Here is a 19,346-nt window from a genome sequence, read left to right on the forward strand (position 1 = left end):
GACTGCTGCGCTGCACAGGAAGCAAGGCGCCGTGCTGCTGCCACCCAGCGCGCCGGAGAGGGTACTGCAGGAGGGATCGTGTCCGAGCGAGGCGAGGGCTCACTCTGCTCGGGAAAAAAGAAGAGGAGGTGGAGGGGTACGGTGGTCGAGGGAGGTCAACGCGAGGGAAATGAAAAAAACACACGCAAATAGAAAAAACGTGCCAATTAAGAAAAGACACACAAACAAAAACAACAACATGCAAATAGAAAAAAACTTGCATATTAAGAAACACGTGCAAATCAAGAAAATCCGAGTTGGGAAAAACACTTACAAATTAAGAAAACACACTCAAATAGAAAAAACAACAACATGCAAATAAAAAAAAACCCTGCATATTAAGAAAACACACGCAAATAGGAAATGTGCAAATTCCGAAAAACAACATGCGAATACAGAAACATTGAACCTGTTTGTAGTTCAACGCTTTGTGAAGTTCTATCACCACTAACGAGCAGAAAACTTCAATAACTTCATGTAGCATTGAGCTACAGCAGGTGCAGCACTTTTTGGGGTCCCCGGATACATTGCCATTGTCGTTTTCACTTTTTGAAGGGAATGTGACGCCAAATTGATTTCTTAATTTGCACAGGTTTTTCCTGTTTGCATTATTTCCAAAAATTTCTTTCATCAAGGGATTGAACCACCCACCTTCACGTCACAGCCGCCCCATGAACCCAGATAACATGCAGTAGACCAGGGGCCTCTGGGAGCCATCAGGGTCTGAGGCTCCTGGACAGTCAGCAGCTATGAGTGGGTTGACTGGTCGTCCCACAGCTCAACAGGATCCCACCAGTGGATCAAATAATCATTCTACCTCATTAAACTGTACCTTATTAAACAGCACCTCATCTTAAACTACACCTGTTTCTGTATCTAATTTATACAGGCTTTAGCTTCAGTGTTACATATAAACCCCCAAAATACATGTATATAAAATGATTCTATATTGATTAGCATAGTGACAAATTGCAATAGTATATTTCAAAATTAATATTAAATTATATAATCATATAACATCTAAAAGACATAGGAATCAATAGTGTTTGTGAATATTGAGGACAAAGGTATAAAATTTATTAATTTGATGCTTTTTCTTTCGGAGTGAGATTATTTAATAATTTAGATTTTAACCCACAGAACCTCTTTTCACTATTTCATGTCACTCAGTGGATTTCTTGATTCCAGATCAGTGGCAGGTTCTGAAGTGTGTTAATGGCACAAAATTTACAATGAAAGTTAATTTATTTTAAATCAGTTTAGGTGTTGTACTTTCACCTGGCGCCTGATATTAATTTGACCATTATAATTATTTTAACTTAAGTGTTTGAGGTGTTACATCTTTAATAGGTCAAGGTTTAACATGTGATTAGTGGTCACGTGTTCACAGGTCAGTGAGGGCACAAACTGTGGAGGGCGTAACTATGGCAACGGTTATTTGCTTCAGCTCTTAATAAAATCAATTAATGCAGAATTTTTAATTACCATTTCACATATAGGCAAAACTTGCAAGATTCAAAAATCTAAATGTAAATGAATAAAACTGATCGAATTTTATGGAAATTAACCAAACTTGTAATAAACTAAGCTCCTAATCTCTTAGCGTTGGATCCACTCGCACCCAGCAACAGAGACGGAGTGGGAGGTCTCACTGGTTTTTACTACTCTGTGAAGCGCGCACAGGCAGCGGGGCGGGGCTTCAGAGGCCTCCGTGTGTTCGACATAATCACCTTCAACAGTAAAAAAAAGGAAAAGGTCTTAATTAGCTCGAGGCTCTTAACTCATCAATTAAGTGTTTACAGCGTTTGGCCTCATGAATAAAAGATCAGCTCACACACTCAGTACATATATATATATATATATATATATATATATTATAAACTATAAAGCTTCAAATAATTACTCATCAATTAAGATTAAACAAATTAATAAAAGGTGGCAAGTTGGAACATTAAATTTAACATAATAATCAAACCACGGAGCTCCAGGATTATGATTCTATCTATAAATCTGTATAAGTATTCTCTATAAGTCATTGTTGAGATCAAATTAATAATTTGTGTTTTTATTTATTATTCATAACTGTAAAGTCAACAAATCCCTTTATTTGAATCATCAATCAGAATTTTTTCTCACAATAACAACAAGCAACAGGTTCACTGATGACACAGGTTTCACTTCTGTGGTCAACGTTTTATTATTTCAGAGGAAAACAGCCAATTTAAAAAAAGGAAAAAAAATGCATTTGCCATTTTTTATTTCACCATTTTGAGGAAAAAATGGACTGCACATGATCAACAGCTGTTTATTCAGATACAGTGGAGGTGGTGAGGGGATGGGGGGGGGGGGGTCGACTGATCTCCTTTGGCTTTGCATCGCAGCCTGAGCCTCAGTCACACAAACCTGGGACTCGATCCTCTGCCCTGGAAAAACATTCACAGGCTGCGCAGGCACATTGAAAAATCTCGGTTCTTGCACAGAAATCATGATTCCTTGGCAAATTTTTTTTTTTGTTGCCAAAACAGACCTTCAGTGGTGGAATCAACTGATGAGAAACAATAAAATACTGAAAAGATCATTAAAAAGAAGAAGAAGAAAAAACACAATTCAAGTAGACAACGACACAAATCAACGGTGGGAGGATAAGTTGCGATAATCGGAGGAAAGCGTTTGATATGTACAGTTCTGGGCCGATGGCGCTTGGAGAATCCTCCGGCTGTTGAGTGAGGGAGGCGGTGCTTGCTGGCAAATGAGGGTTGGCACTTCTACAGCAAGGTTAAATAGTGTTTGCTTTCTAACATATACAGCCTATGGCGATTTTTTAAAGTTTCTGGAGTGATGGCTTTTATTTCATAAATACAAGTCTGCTACAATTATTATTCTCGATAATCATAAAAATGCATCAAAGTCGTAAGGCAGTGAAAGCAACAAGGGTTTTGCTCGCTGCACACACACACACACACAGGGAGTCGGCGTGCAGGCGGGGCGAGAACCGTTTTTTAAAAATCGTACAGGGTTTTCTGGGTAAATCTGGCCGTGTGTTTTTGGCGATGCAACGCGGCGTCCCTTCTCATGCAAAATGCATTTGTTTGTTTTGCAGGTGGATGGTTTGCGACGAGCGGGCGAGCTGCGGGAGCTGGAGAGAGAGAGAGAGGAGGCGTCGTTCCGGTCGCTCCCAGGAGTCCCGCCGGCGTTCAGGAGGAGATCTGGGTGTTGGATTGTGGGAGGTGGGACAGGAAGCAGCCCTCAGAGTTACTCCTGAAAGAGCAGAGCAAACAGGTTGGATCTCAGCCGCAGCTTCATGACGACGGTTAAAAAGGGATATTGCAGATCTTTATCCCCGTCATGAACAGATGCACTGAGGGACAACTGGGTTACAACAATGCAAATACACAACGTAGATACACACAGGCTCATACTAACTTACATTTGAGTAACAAATACAGAAACAGACATTAGCTTTCTGTCACGATGTGGTTGTGGATGTGAGTTTCATTCCAGTAAAATCTAAACACATCACAGTACAGCATGCGTTATACAACACAATCTGCTCTTAGAGAGAGAGGGAGGCGATTGTTTTCTAAACTGGGCGAGTTAAAAAGGATGAGTGAGAAATGGGACTTGAAGTGTCTATCGCAGAGTTTGTTGTATTAAACATGAAAGAAAATAACTAAAATCTTATGAGAACAATTGAAAACTTAGTTCTTGGATGGATTTGATGAGGTCAGATACAGGTGCAATGAAGACATCTGAATATATTGTGTTCTGAAAAATTCATCTGAATGATAAATATGATACTATTATTATGTTCCTGCCTCCCTTCATCGACTGACATCATCGGTTGAATCAGATTTTTATAGGAAAGAGTAAGTTTAAGTTTTTAATTTGATGTTGTTTGTTTCTTCCATTTTCTTTTGTTATGCTTTGTTTTTTTCTTATTTTGAAAATCCCTTTGTTAATTTGTTTAGATACGTGCTATTGAAATAGTTGTATTATTATAGTGATAATAATAATGATATTTAACCTTTTACTTACTGATAAATTAAGAGAAAATACATTTCTGTGTTAATGGTCATATTCTCTCAAATAAGAGTAATGACATTTACTAAGTATCTTTCCTTACATGATTGATGCAGTAACTGTTTATAAAGAAACCCGAGAAACTTCAGTCACACTGATGAAGGGAAAGTATTGTTTGGTGAAAAAGATAAAGACTTGTTTGATGCTGAGTTTAAATTTTAAAGACTATGGATAATGCAACTTAAAAGTTTTCAGACTCAGTGCCACGGCTCTGTGTGTATCTACAGTGAGAAGAGACAAGCATCTGAAAGACAAACATTCAGGATCATGTTAACACAGAACTGCTCAGAAACAGAAGCTGTTTTGACACAAAGGTATTAGACAGAGTGTGCGTGCACACACACACAAGACTGAGAGCAAGGCTGCAGAGACAAAGCCAAGCATTCCCATCTGGTGAGTCCTACAAGTACACACATGCACGCTGGCTCATCCCACACCCTGCAGCTCGGGATCACCGCAGTCAGACACTAATGGAAAAACAAGCTCCAGAGACAAAGGTAGATTTGAACAAACTGGACGATGCGTCGTGTTCAGGGACAAACAGACAAATGATGCTTGAGAGAAAAGGTGGCGAGGTTATAAGGACATGCTGATGACATGAGAAGGTTCCATCACGCAGCTCTTCCCCGGTGAGATGCCTGACACGCTACTGACGGCCGACATGTTGAAACACAAATGGCTACATTTGTGAAGATTGTTTGTTGCCACAAGGAGCGCTGACCTAGTTCCCCCCCTCACAGAGAAAGGAAGAGTGCAACTGAAAGAGCAGGACGTCCCAGAAACACACCTGTTACGTTTTAGTGATCCACCCAAAGCCTGATAGTTCCCTGTATAGACGACACAGAGAAGCTGCTGTGTCGAGCAAAACTAGTATTTATTTTGTATGAAGTAATGCACAAGATTAATGACGACACTGTTGGAAAACCACCGTGTCATTCAGTGTAAATTTACCTTTGTTTGTTAACCTTCTACTTGCTTCTTAATCATTAATCTAAAATTAAAGATTATTGCGAAAAACAAAACCAGAATAAATGCACAATTTCATTTGTTCTAAAGTGAAGAGATCCAGTCGGCAGTTCACATCGAGCTCTCTGGGAAGCAGAAGCCGGTCAAGCCAGTATTTAATAACACATCACTGTGTGTGTCCTTTGTGAGGCGACACAATGTGGACACAACAGTGCACGGAAACGTGTTGACAGAACATTGCCCGACATGGAGGCATAAATACTCCAACACAAGTTTTATTTCTGTATTTGCAGATTGTTAAAGAACACTTTTTCTTTTCGATGATGCAATTCTTTTCATATTCTAGAAATTTCAAAGATTGGCTTTTCAATCTAGATCTTTTGTAACGATTTGTCTGTGTCGAAGGTAAAAGAGCTTTATCCTAAGAAAAAAAAGGGATGGTGCTTTCCTCCAGCAGGGGGGGGCTGTTGCTGTTACATTTCAGGGGATTGCATGAGACCGCCAGCAGCATTACTGTAAAGGGTTTTAAGCCTTGTCATTACGAGTTGAGACCATAATATCCGCTCTGTGAGCACACACGCACCAGCCGACCTTTTCCCTGCAGTGTGAGTGGAGCGGGAATGACAACAGCGTGATGCATTAGCTGTGAGTGCTACAGAAGCAGGGCTGTCTGTACCAGTGACAGGAAGTGCTGATGGGAAAGCTGCATGCCCGAGAATGGAGACCAGCTTGGAAAAAAGCCCCAGTCGAGAACTAAATGACACCAGACTACACCGGGCAGCGCCGGGACCAGGACTGGGGCCTCGTGGTCTTACCTGGGTCAGTCCTCCCCCTCCTCTGGCGTGATCTCTGTCTCTTTATGTACCACTACTTTGGTCACTGACATGTCAGGATGCTGTTCTTTAGCCTCCTTTATGGCCTGAGCCAGCGCCTATACACGGGAGTGCAGTGCCAGAAGGGGTCACCAGGGGGAGACAGAGAACGGGGAAGGGCAGGGAGGGAGCGGGAGTTTGGATTGTAAGTCAGTAGTGCCAACACGGAGTCACTTTCAGTTAGACTTGTCACACTTCCAGTATCTGTTACATCACACGTTAATGTTTTGAATGTCACATGCTGGACCTCTGAAGGGAAAGTTAAGCATTTCTTATATTGCTCAAACTCAAGACTTTAAAAAGGCAAAGAAAATGAATGCCAATCCTGGATACATAATAAAATAATAAAGATTAGAACTCTGAGAGACCTGATCATGGTCGATGTCGGTGTCTCCTGTGATGACGATCCTCTTCTCGATTCTCGTCTCGGACACGCCTCCTTTCACCGTCTGAACAACAGAGCAAAGACACTGAGATCAGTTCACATGGAAATAATCACATTAATAAAAGGTTTATCAAGAAATAAGGTCTTGAATTAAAGAGCTGATAAAACAGCTTTAACGTCAGAAAATAACCATCAAATTGATGGATTTGATTCTTTATCTCCATCGTCAGCTACTTTCATAAGATAATCATTATGTCTCCACACTACACAGATTGATTCACTTCCTTTCCCCACACTTCCTCTGTGTTTTGGCCCAGACACAGAGGAGCTGGAGACGTATACGAGGCTTGAAGTGTTAAAGAGGCCGAATGGACAATAGATGAACCCTGACCTTTGTGATGTGTGTGGTGGTCGTGGTGCTGGAGGTTTCTGAGGTGATGGTCTGAGCGCTCAGCAACATCCCGGGGTCAGCGTCACCATTAGTGTCAACCTGGGGACAAGCAAAACACATAGTGAGAAGTCTGTGGGCTGGAGTAAGTCAAAATAATCCCTCCTGCAGGTTTTCATTTGGTGTCAGGTGAGTTTAATATTCAGTCATTTCATCTTTCCTGAGCAGTAGACTTCTTTTAAACCAGTGAGTGTATAGTGGTTTCATCAGAGCTAGTTTATTTATTTACGTCTGTGGCTGAAAACAGAGCTAACGAGTGGAATTAGACTTGCAAAACACAAATGAGGTAAAAATGAAAAGTACAATTATCTATTTAAAGGAATATTGATAAGTGCAGCTTCAAGAGTGTACATACTAAGTTATTTTTTCCAAATATCAGGTAAAAAGATGACAAAAGAATATACCATTGTTGTGGTTGCAGGTTCTTTCAACCCCTTCACCCACACTGGTCAAAAAAGGACACAAATGATTAATCCCAATCATGTCTAACGATCCCAGAACTCACCTCTGCAGCCTCATAGGTGGTGGTCTTTGTCTCTGTGTGGACCACAGGCATCTCTTTGGTTCCCACCTCACTGTTCTCAGGACTCTGGAGGTAAAAAGGAAAGAAACGTACACAATTAGTGAATCGTACAGCAGCGCCAAAACCATCTGCTCACGTTAAATTAGTCTGAAGCAAATTGCTGCAGGTGTTCACCCTTAGCTGCAGCTCCTTGTTCTTAAAATAGCACCACAAGGTCGTACATAAAATTTAATTGACGCAAATAAATACCGCATGCTAATAAACTGAACCAAAGGCGCTCATTGTCGAGCTTAAATCTCTCAACCAGCATGCAGTCATGCATTAGATCCCCCTAATTCAGTGAAGTGAAAAGATACTGGAAAGTGCAAATCACAAGGTTTGGATCAAGTGTGTGCACCACATCAGATAACGTGTCCCCTGATCTGCTCGGTGATGAGTTAGGAAGCGGAGAAGCAGATCCATGCGTTCGGTGGAGTCTCGGCTCCTGATTATTAGCGGCAGATTGTGTCAGCAGGAGGTGGAGGTGAGGTTACAGAGCCGAGGGAGAGGCCGCTGCCGCTGACGTGGGGTTACCTCCGACTGAGACCTGGCTGGAGGTGAAGGGGTGAGTGGGTTTCCTGTGGGTTCAGTCCCGTTCACTTCCTCCTCCAGTTCTTCAGATACCAACACGTCTCCCCCTCCTGAAGCCTGATCATCGACAGAGTCTTCTTCTGGTTTCAAATTCAGCTCTTTGTCATTGAACTTCTTCTCTGCCTCTTCTTCCATTTCATTAATCTCCTCCTCCTCCTCCTCCTCTTCCTCCCTCTCAAGTTCATCGTCTGAGCTGTCCATCTGTGGGTAGTGGTATTTCTCTTTTTCAAAGGTCAAAGGATTCTGGGTGTCTGCAGAGATCTTTTGTTCTTCATCCTCTGCTGGTGAACATTCATCCACTTGCTCATCCACCTCTTCGATACCATTGTTTAACTTTGTGGGAAACTCTTCTTCCTCGAAATACTGCACCTCATGAGAGAACTGGACTCTCTTCCCTGATTCTATCTCATTTCTCTCCTTTGCATGTTTTAAATCTGTCAATTCAGTCTCCAAAGCCTCCAAACAACTCTCCACTTCCTCTGTTGACGACAACTTCTCCTTTTCACATCCTCCTATGTAAGCAGGAGTTACAGTGAAATTTACACCAATAATTCCATTTTCTGACACCAAAGGTTCCCTGTCGTCACCTGCGTTCTCCCCCTCCTCATCTATTACTTCCTTATTTCCCTTTTCTGTGGACTCTGGCAAAGCACTGGTGTCAGAGAGACTCTCATCAAACCCCGAAGTTGTTGCTACTGGCTGCATTTCTGCTTTCACAGACGCACACTGATGAACTTGCTCTGAAGACGGAGCGGAGCCAGGAATAACAGATTTTTCACAATTATCTGAGGCAGCTGGTGGATCTGCTGAGCTACTGTCACTACTATCCCTGTGTGATGTTACTATGCAGCCTAACTCTCCCTCTGCAGGCTCTGCTGACATTATTGTGACTATGAGTTCGGCTTCGGCAACCTCTGTGGTCTGGATATTCACCGTTGGCCCAGTGGACTCTGCCGGCACCGCCTCCGTCTCCGTGGCCAACTCCGTCTTCTGCTCTGGTTCAGCTGGTGCCTGCGAATGATAATCGTACCGTTAGATTTTGTTTTTGAATACCCATGTATACTGCAGATTCACATAAACCTGATGGGAGAGAAATGGTTGTGTTGATTAGCAGATTTCATTATATTCAACAGGACTGAGTTACGTACAATAGCACCAAATATTTAAAAGACAAATTATGAAGACCAGAGAGGAGTGGTCACCTTTTGAGAGGAGGAAACCCATCCCAGCGTAGACTGATGGGACAGAAGGAAGGATGGACACAAGAACAGAGAGAAAGAGAGGATAGTCAAAAGTCACAGTGGACACCGGACAAAAAAGCAAAGGAAGACAGGACAAATGAAAAAAGGGTCTGAAGAGTAAAATATTATATGGAATGTATGGAATACCACGATAAAGCTTATTCAAACTGCCGAAGCTAAAGCCAATTTGAACTAATTGAAACTCAGATTTCAGCTAATCTGCCTTTGAAAAACTTTTCCCCTAAAAGCAGTGAAATGTCTTTTCAGGTTGATCCATACATTTTATCTGACTGATTAAAGAGGGAGAATGGTTTTTCATTTTAGGGGATGAGTTTGGGGGGGAAAGCTGCTGTAGTGGCACGGAGCCAGGGATATGAAGTCACCTCCTGAAACTGAAAAGAAAGAAAGGCATCGTGCAGCTGAGCCAAACTGTAATAAACATGTCGGCCTTATCAGCTGCAGGAGCCAGCTGCTAAGGCGGGGGGGGGGGACGGGACTGTTTCAGCTGTCAACAAACGGATAAGCAAACACAAAACAGTTGTATCAAAAAGAAGCGGTAGGCTTGACTGCAACACAAATATCAGCAGCTTTGTGAGAGAAACGCCGGGAGTTAAAGGTGCCGTTAGCCATGCACAGCGCTCGGTTACACGGTTGTTAGACTGGTTTGGCTGCTGCTGGGGGGGGGAGGCAATGAGGGTAGGCTGCAGGTGGTGGTGGTGGAGGAGGTATGGAGGGAGGCAGCCAAAACCAGGTCATTGCCTTGGATTGTTATACAGTACCACTGCTAAGGTCGTAGTCGAAGATTCCAGAATTGAGTTTTGAGTAAAGCTGGACTTTGGCTGCTCGGTCTGGACGACTTCTTCAAAGATGAAGATTTCTGCTTCCTGCTGCAGGCCGTCACGAGTCGTCATCTCCTGGACTTCCTCTGCAGACACACGTATGACCTCTGATGCCTCGGTCTTCACCTCCTCATAAATCCAGGATGCCATCGCCTTTTTAGGTGAATCAATACCTTTATTCTGAATCATGTCATCGGTTTTTAAATCAATCTTCGGACTCAGAGTCTTGGCCACTGTCATTTGGGCTTCGATGACGACAGCACTGTCTTCTTCGATCATTTCTTTCTCATTAGAACTGGACAGTGAGTCCTTCTCCTCGGCGTCTGTCTCTCCAGGGACAACAGGCTCCTCTTTTTCACCCGAGACGCTCATCTCACTGCACTCGGCGTCTAATTTATCCTCTTTCAAGATAATAAGTGTCCCTTTCTTGTCACTGATGGCCTGGGACACTTCCTGTCTTACGGATCCGGGGCTGACCTTCAACACCGAGTCGGGCGTCTTCTCCTCCACCTCCCTGAGGGTCACTTCCATGAAGACGTCGTCATCCATAGTGGTTGACAGACTAATCCCGTGAGGCCCCGAGGAGGTGGCCCCATCGGTCACGGTACTATCCGCCACGTATTTCACCAGATATCTTGCGGCCTGGGGAGACACTTGGCTCATTGGTAATAGGTCGTTCAAGTTAGTAAACAAAGGGCGACACACAGCCAATACATGGCAAGAATCAGCTCAAGAGACAGTACTAGGACGGAGATACACTGGAAATTACTTTTACACGTTTGTCTGCACAAATATGGCCATATGGTTACTTGAAGGACTGTAAAGGTGACAAATAATCAGGAGTATATAACATCAGCTATTCTAAAAAGAGAAAAGGGTGGAGAAAGGAAAGAAAAGGGGGAGAAACGCTTCTTCTACAGCACATGTGAAGTCATAAGAGCCCAAATACCAAACTCTGCTCTGCTGTCCATATACATCGGGAACGAGGTCGATACAAAGAGCAACAAACAGCATCAACACAAGAACTCAAGTTTCAAAAGACAAACACACTGGAGGCATTTTGTTTTTTTACCTCGGTGGCTTGAGGCTCCATCTCTTCTTTTGTCTCCTCTCCTGCAGGAGGCTCATCTTCAGCCTGCAGAGGAATGAAAACAATTAAAATGTCAAAACATTGAAACAGACACATGGGAGGAGTTACATCTTCAAATGGACAAGATCTGGATCCCAAGGCTCCTGCAGAGAATCAGCTTTCTCTTGCTATCAGATGAGAAACATTTGATGACAGTGATGAGGCTTCGAGTAGCATCGCTCATTAGTCCTGCGCGAGATCATCAGATTGTGTTTCACAATGCAAGTAAAAGAAGTAACTCAAAAGAACCTTTGTACTTTCACTGATAACAACCATATTCACTGATTAATGACTTCACTATCCATAACCGAGATGAATTTATGTGTTAATTGGCTGCTGAAGACATAAGATAATAGTGGCAAAGAAAAACACATTCGCTGGATTAAATGTAGAACTTTATTTCATTTGAAAGTCTTACTCATATTCTCCTTAAATGTGCACCAGTGCCATCTGAAGTATAAATATACTGTCCGGGACTCATCTCGATATAAAACACGACCCTATTCCTGTTAAGAATACTGAATTTACTGCACTAGGAGTCATTCTGCGACGACTGCTCAGATTAATGTCTGAAAAAATCTCCTTGGTGATGTCATGTCTCTCTCTCACACACACACACACACGCTGCGATTCAGTCTGCTGGGGACTGCAGCTTACATCCTGCAGCTCCAGAGGTTCTATCATGGGGGCTTCGTCTGCCCTGGGTGAATGCGCCGGGGACGAGGAGAGTCTCTTCTCCCATTCTGTCAGGCCCGTCGTGCCGTCGCCGGTCTCAAGGAAGGAGCGCTTCAGTTCGCTGATGTTGGTTTGGTGCTTGACCATCTCCGCCGGGGGCTCGGTGTCCTGCAGTAGCCGGTCAACCATGACACAGAGAGATGAGGGCACGAGCAGCGCGGAGGGAACGACGGACATGCTTTATGATCGAGGCGGTAGCTTGCATATCCAATGAATTACCCCAAAAATATGTTGGTAGCATGGAATGCAGATCTGATAAGGTCTATGTCAAAATGTAAACTGACACAGATCTGAATCAGATGCATTATGCACTTCATAATTCTTAGGTTTCCTGTTCACACAAACAGCAAAGAAACAGCAAAAGCTCCACCCACACGGCGGCTGTAACTACGAGAGCAGCAGCTTGTACTTAAATGCTAACAGAGCATTTAGGACCAGCTGAATTCAATGAAAAATAAAATGGCATCATGCATATAGTTACTGATTTAGTTTTACAGGTTTAGTTGAGCACAACACTCCCAAATCTCATTAGAAGCCAACGTCTCTACTAACACTGGTTTTATTCTGTTAGATTTCGGTTCCGTTATTTCTTACGAAAATTAATTTTGATGCTCACAGCAAGAACTCTGTTAGAGAAAAGTGTAATAAAAACAACTCATTCACTCGGGAACTCCACAAACATCTGACGCTGGCAGAGCCACCGGCTTGTTATCAATATATGTTATCAATCCTGTTATGTTATTGGTTAGGATTCCTCACAACAAGAACCTGCATGCTTATTTCACTCAAGCATTGTTTTCTTACCAACCTCTAGCATCAGATTACTGTGCCTGATAAAAAGGTCCTCCCCTTTTACTCGTCTTATGAAACTATACTGTAAGGACAAAGAGGGGAGAGGAATTGCAGATGAGGCTGTTTTGTCCTTTTGAATTTAGACTCTTGTTAAGAGAGATGGGAGCTTTGACTGCTTAGACCTGGCTGTCAATGACACAATGGTAAAAAAAAAAAGTCTCCGGATAAAACCTTTAAAACTGTGAAATTGGACTCTCGGGCGCAGCAGGAGGAAAAGAAAGGTAAACACGGCTCCACCATTTACACACAAAAGCACTTTGAGGAATGAGCTGGAATGGTGTGTTCAGAAGCAGCGGCAGCTTTGCAGCGCGAGAGGGAATGGTCAGTCTGGTGTGTGGTGTGATAATGTCAACAACAGCAGCAGCAGCAGCAGTAGCAAGGCAAGCCAAGGCGACAAGATGACAAAGAGTGACGGATGGCTGATGTCTGTGAGGCTCAGTGCATCTGGTGGGGGTTGTGATGGTGGTGAGATGCACTGAGCTGGGCCATGAAGTGAGCCCAGTGTACCTGAGTCCGCATCTCAGAGTCGTCCTCCGCCTCCGACTGACAGCAAGTAAAGAGGGAGAGCACAGAGAGTGTGAGAACAGGAGGAAAAGACCCACTGGTTTAAGAATGTTAGAAGACAGGCAAAGGGGAAAGTCAAGTTAAAGAAAGTGGTTTTACAAGGAGAAGCAAGCAGAGGGACAAGGGGAAGCGACTGTTTGCTAAACCCAATGAACTACGTTTATCAAATTATGGATTAGCAGCCACAACAGGAGCCAGCAGGCCAGTGAAGAGTGAGAGTGACACAGCATTTTGTTTCTCGTCTGGTCTGGACTTCCGTCTCCTTTGAGTTCGAAATCTAGTTCCTTAAAACGCATGCATAGGGTTTTAAAAATATCCTCTTCACACCCTGCATGTCCAATTGTTACAAAATGTGACACATTACTTTCTTCTCAACCTTGAAACTTATTTATTACTTCTACTACAAGGCTGCCTATCACAAAATTCTTGTTTTAATGTCATCTAACACCAACCAGTCACCAGTTGCGGGTTTTCAGGTTGTGCCCAATGTATTTATGACGTATTTATGACGTCTTTCAAAACAGGCCCCAGATATCCACCGATCAGCTACATCATTAAAAACAGATTTCTGACCAGTGATTGGTGTTAAATAAGCTGAAATCCAAGCTCATGTTCACTCAACTCACTGAGCTACGACAGCTGCCAACTGTAAATAATGAATAGTTGCTAGCTACAAATGAGAAGTTCGTCTAACATTGTATACAATCAAAGACCCCCCCCTGTTATAAGTGGTATATCTGCAAATGTTTCCACCGTTTATTTTGTGCTGGGCAAGAGCAAACAATTTGTGTCAGTCATGGGGCTGGGCTTGGCAAACAGTCAGTAGTTTTGTTTTTTAGAGACATTGAGGGAAAGAGTGGAAAATTGTGTCTGGAAAATATACTATTTTAAATAAGTTTACAATACATTTAAAAAGAAAATAACTAAATTGCCGAACAGGATGCAATGCATGCGTAATATGCAGATCTTCATGTGCAGGCGTTGTTTCACATTTCAAAACTACGATCCAGCATCACATTTTTGTTTCTCTCGTCTCTATCTGTGTGTCTTTCATGCCCGAAATACAATATTCCTCTCCGATGTACAGACCTCTGTGGCGGTCATCTCTCCGTCATAGCGATCAAAGTCAGTTTGATCGCTGTCGGTCTGCGTTCACAAACGCAGCGAAACCGATCCGAGTGGCAAGCAAAGGAGGAATGACAAGAACCCAGCTTTTAAATCCTTGCATACATCACACATCGACAGAGATTCTTCATTACCACAGATGAAACAAATGGAAATGCAGCGGCCGTTTCTTACAGCTGCAAAAATACAATATCAGACCAGACTATATAGATAAGATTAGCAGTGGATCAACACAAAGACAAATAAAAGAAAATGCAAAGTAAGCAAGCAAAACAGACTCAGAGGAAGTTGAAACCTTGGGTCGGTCACTTTGATATTCAAACAGGAATATTATTTAATTTGCCTCAGATTTGAAAAGACTACATCCTGGTTTACAGTTAATGAAACTCAGTCCAGGCAGATTAAATCTGTGTTGTGCAAAAGTACAACACGCGATGACAACATGGGATTTAGAATTTTTTTGTTGTTGACGAACAGTAACCTGACTTTCAGGCCCTCCCCCCTCCTCTCCATGCATGTTGACACTGTGGATGATGTGGATGTATTGGAGCATCACACTGTCTCTGCATCACATGGATCTGGATTTGATTCGCACTGAAAAATGTCTCTTCTTGACAGACTGCAGAAAGCTACGTTGCCGAAGTGCTGAGAGAGTTTCCATTTTGTTTGAGCCTGTGTCAGGCAGCGATGCAGAGAGACTGAGAGCTTAGATCGATATGGAAATGTTGTCATGCAGCTGGTGATGATCTTGTAACATTCACTATCTTAACTTTTAAGCCTTAAATGTGGATGATATTACTGAGATGAGTTAGGCACAACGCAGTGTTTTACAATTTTCAAAGTAACGTAAGGAATTAGTGACAAAAATGGAGGTCGACGACTTATTCAGATCCTGGTGATTATTAATATTCAGTAAAAGAATTAAAAGTTGGCATGAATAATTGTTTTACAGTCATACAGATGTGGTTTAGTTTTAAAAAGAAAGTAAAAATGTTACACTGATGAGTAAAAGTCAGTGGTGCCCACTGTTTGTGTCGAACCCTCTCATGAAAGGTGACGATCAAATCTGAAATGGTGAGACTTGCAGGCTCATCTCTGTGCACTGGTGAAGTTGATGGGGATGTGGTCTACAGGATGAGAGTGTGACTGGGCAGAGATGAGGTTCTGAAAGTAGGAGACTGACAGACACTGGGACAGACAAGGTCTCCAGGTCGGCTCTGAACTGGTGGAACAGCAGAGCGGGATACAGGACAGGACAAGGAGTTAACGATCATAATGAACTGTACGTCTAAGCCAGAGGCCATTACTGGAACATAAAGTCGCGCGCACACACCTCCTCTTCCTCTGAACTGTCATGGTCATGGTAGCCCTGGGCAATGGAGGCGGTCAGGGAGGCTGCCTTGGGCTCCAGGTAGCAGAGGCACAGCGCCAGGGGGAAGGAGAGGGTGAGGGCGTAAGGGACTGAGAAGGACGTGGAGAGCAGGAAGAAGAAGATGAAGAGGAAGCAGGGGATGAGTGAGGGTGACTTAATGGGGAGGAAGCTGTGCGCGCACTCGGGGAGGAAGCGCATCTCTGACAGATCGGGGAAGGTGAGGTAGCCGTCCTCATCCAGCAGGGAGGACCAGTCGGGCAGGTGCAGGGAGAAGGAGAAGAGCGTACCGCCGCGGCTCTTGCCCTGCTCCAGCCTCTGCTTGCGGGCCAGGAGCAGCAGCGCCTGCTCCTGCAGCAGGGCGGCTTTGCGGTCGGCGTGGGCTTGCCGGCGGCGGCACCCGTTGCCGCTCTTGGCTGGACTGACTGACGAGGCCCGTTTTCGAACATTCTCCCTGCGCCTCCGCCGCACTTTAGTTGATGAAACAGGAGATGAGGGGAGTGAGAGCTCCGAGCGGAGAGGGTCAGTTGTGTAAACACACGGGGAGTACTGACGGAGGGTAATGTCAACGAAGGGATGACGTGTGTGTAAATGGAGAGGAGCGAAAGGGGAAGGGGCGAATACGCATGAGCAGACACGAGTATAGTGTGGGGTCAAAGGAAGGACAAGAAAAGAAAAGCTAATTAGTAAAGCGCACACAAGATGAAAGCACTTAGGCCTAGCCTACTGCAGAGGGTTAGGCTGAAAGCATCTAGGAAATTCTCCATAATGTTATTAAATAAAAGTTTATTAAGGAAAAAAAACAACTCAAATGTTAAAAAAGGATTAAAAAGATTTGCAGCAGCTTCTAAGGAACATGATCCATTTCTTTGAAAATCTAAGGGCATATTTACTAATATTACCTCTCTTTGAACCACATACAAAAACACTTCAAAGCCTCTGAAAGGTTCTTTTATCTGAGCGGAAGGCAGCTCTCACTGCGCTGAAGGTGTCTGTTCACAGTGGATTACCTTTGTGTCGTGTCTGAGCGGAGTCGTGGCAGTGGGCTCCGGCGTTTCTGCTTCATCCATCCGAGCGTCTTCCTGCTCCGCCTTCTCTTCCTCTGCTTTCTTCTCTGTTGTTACCGTGGTGATGATGTCCCCCTTGGCGATGACTTTGGCCGCCCCGTCACTGTCCTTCATCAGAGCCTCGTGGTTCTCCATTATGGGAGCTGAAAAACGCCAGAGGACAAAGATGGATGTGAGGGGACAGAATCTTTTTATGTTTTTATAGACACCGAGGGTCTGAGAAATATGTGAGCAGGGAAATCAAAGGTTTTATTGCCACTTTACTGCAGAAGTGTTAGATTTTTTTTTAGCTTAATGTTTTTCCCCGTTGATTCAGCTCTATTTTGTTTTGTTGTCTAAATTGTGCAGGGGACAAAAACAGGGCTTCAAAAATAAAAACTTGGTAAATAAACAAAAGTCCTGGAGTTGACAGCATTTCCACTTTGATGGCGCTTGTGGCCAGTGAATAAACAGCTCCTCACCTCCATCTAAGCTGAGGGACATGTTGTAGCGTTTGCTGGCCGAGCGCTCAAAGGACGGAGCAGGTCTGTTGATGTTGGAGCTGGCTTTGCGGGTCTGAGCCTGCGTTCTGCCACTGTAGCGGAACTTGGAACCGAGGCTCATGAACTTCTTCGGAGGCGCCTCTGGGGATACGAGCCTGTCGCCAGTTACAAACACTCACATTAATCAACACGAAAACAGAACACAGATTTAAGCCGCGCTCTGTGAAAATAATTAGAACATTCACTGATTTGAATACTCTCCCGAGAGCCTTTGGGGTTGACTCGCTACACGAAAGAACCCAGGAGACCAGTTTTTTGCCTAAAGCAGCACAAAGCATGTTGTCCAATTGTCAAGAGCTACTAACAGCCTGAGCACCGTTTCAATAAATCAAGTATTTGAGGTGGTGATCAGTAAATTCATGTTTGCACGGTTGGCAAGGTCACTTAAAACTGATTTTGATAAACATATCAAACAATACCGTAGAGCTGGGAAAACAAGGTCGTTTATTATTGACAAGTTCTTCACTTTAGGAAGGAATGAAATCCAATATTTTGTTTTAAATTACAACCCAACTGCTACATGAGAAACCATTTACTCGTTTATTTCTTACCTGAAAAAGGTGTGATGCTCCACACAGACCTTCCAGAGCCTTTTGGCAGCGCGATGATTTGGTAGCTTGAAACCGATTGTGCTTTCAAACTGTTCAAACTGCAACAAAGATTAAACACTGTAGTCAGATTCTCTACAGGTAACTTTAATCTTGCTTACTCGTGTATTGTGAATCCTTCTTCCTTAATGTTTAGTGCAGTGTTAATTGTAGACATTTCACCAGTTTATAAACAAACCTGTAGAGAAATAACGACTTTAAATCATTGTCAATAGTAATGTAAATAATTAGCATTATGCAAATAGTGAAAAACAGTACAAGATCAAATATTTACATTTACTATGTAAAACAGCTACACACATAACAAAGCCACTCCAAAGAAAGTTTACATAAGAAAAGAGAGCAATGTAAGATATGTGGGGTTAGGGAAATGAAGAGAGGGAAACGACTGCATTTCTATATATCTGCAGAAAGCTCAGAACTTCAGAAACAATATTTCAGCAGCATCAGCAGTTTGCAGTTGTGGTGCACTTACAAAATGTTGCTGAAACAGAATAAATTTAAGCTGCTGTAGTGAGAGCATGATGTGTCACAGTAAATACAGGATAAGAAATGGATGGAGCTTTTTGGGAGATAGTGAGCTCAGCAGCTTTCCTATGAATACATCCATCTGATTTATCTTTCACGGTCACGATCTGTCACGAATAGACGAATATCTCTTTACCTCGCCGGGTCGGATTTTGATGTAGAAGTTGTTCCTCTTGTAGGAGATCTTGAGGATTTTGGGCCAGGCGAACCTGTTGATCCGCAACCGGTCTCTGTAGATGAGGAGGCCACTTGCACAAACGCCCAGCATGATCTCCACACCCTCAGAGTCCTGCAGACATTACATTAACACAAACACACAAAGGAATAACAAAGACAAAACACACACAAATGTAATATTAGTTTCGGGAATCTCAGAATAATGTGTAACGTCGGTAGATTAACACTGAATCCCTGACAAAGGAGAAGATTAAGAACAACAGTGTCCTTCTCTTCCAGTTCTGCTAAAGATAAATTCTTATTTGACAAACTCTAAGGAGTAAGGGGGTTTTTGGGAGCCAGGGCACAGCAGGGTAATGTAGACTTGAACAGAGCTAACTTGTGATAACAGAAGGGTAAAGCAGGCAGGTGATGGAGTAATGAATTCAGGCATACTCTAATCTTCCCTATGCAGGCTGTGTTGCTGTTGAACGGTGATTCAAACGGGACACAAAGTGAGTGAGAGTTGGCAAAAGCGACAGTGAAGTCTTGGGAAATGGTGGATGAGGCACAAAATTAGGCTCTTCACTGCAGAAAGCATGAGACGAGCAGGTGAAACCACTGATAAAGGGTTCGGAGACGCAGGCT

General features: G+C 43.3%; 1 protein-coding gene across 1 annotated transcript in view; it reads right to left on the reverse strand.

The window, feature by feature from the left end:
• Window positions 1–2,194: 2,194 nt before the first annotated feature.
• epb41l3b (erythrocyte membrane protein band 4.1-like 3b) overlaps window positions 2,195–19,346 on the reverse strand; it is a 44,999-nt gene continuing 27,847 nt past the window's right edge. Inside the window, exons 10-27 of the mRNA XM_061083787.1 lie at window positions 18,679–18,831; window positions 17,958–18,055; window positions 17,326–17,501; window positions 16,808–17,007; window positions 15,762–16,346; window positions 14,393–14,449; window positions 13,247–13,282; window positions 12,696–12,761; window positions 11,810–11,995; window positions 11,096–11,158; window positions 9,964–10,665; window positions 9,146–9,178; window positions 8,877–8,954; window positions 7,296–7,379; window positions 6,734–6,832; window positions 6,326–6,406; window positions 5,901–6,016; window positions 2,195–3,297 (exon numbers count right to left, since the gene is read on the reverse strand). Of these exons, the coding sequence (XP_060939770.1) occupies window positions 5,906–6,016; window positions 6,326–6,406; window positions 6,734–6,832; window positions 7,296–7,379; window positions 8,877–8,954; window positions 9,146–9,178; window positions 9,964–10,665; window positions 11,096–11,158; window positions 11,810–11,995; window positions 12,696–12,761; window positions 13,247–13,282; window positions 14,393–14,449; window positions 15,762–16,346; window positions 16,808–17,007; window positions 17,326–17,501; window positions 17,958–18,055; window positions 18,679–18,831 (2,808 nt within the window). The 3' untranslated portion in view covers window positions 2,195–3,297; window positions 5,901–5,905. The remainder of the gene's footprint in view (window positions 3,298–5,900; window positions 6,017–6,325; window positions 6,407–6,733; window positions 6,833–7,295; window positions 7,380–8,876; window positions 8,955–9,145; window positions 9,179–9,963; window positions 10,666–11,095; window positions 11,159–11,809; window positions 11,996–12,695; window positions 12,762–13,246; window positions 13,283–14,392; window positions 14,450–15,761; window positions 16,347–16,807; window positions 17,008–17,325; window positions 17,502–17,957; window positions 18,056–18,678; window positions 18,832–19,346) is intronic.

The sequence above is a fragment of the Limanda limanda genome, chromosome 13 (assembly GCF_963576545.1).
Source record: "Limanda limanda chromosome 13, fLimLim1.1, whole genome shotgun sequence".
Taxonomy (NCBI): domain Eukaryota; kingdom Metazoa; phylum Chordata; class Actinopteri; order Pleuronectiformes; family Pleuronectidae; genus Limanda; species Limanda limanda.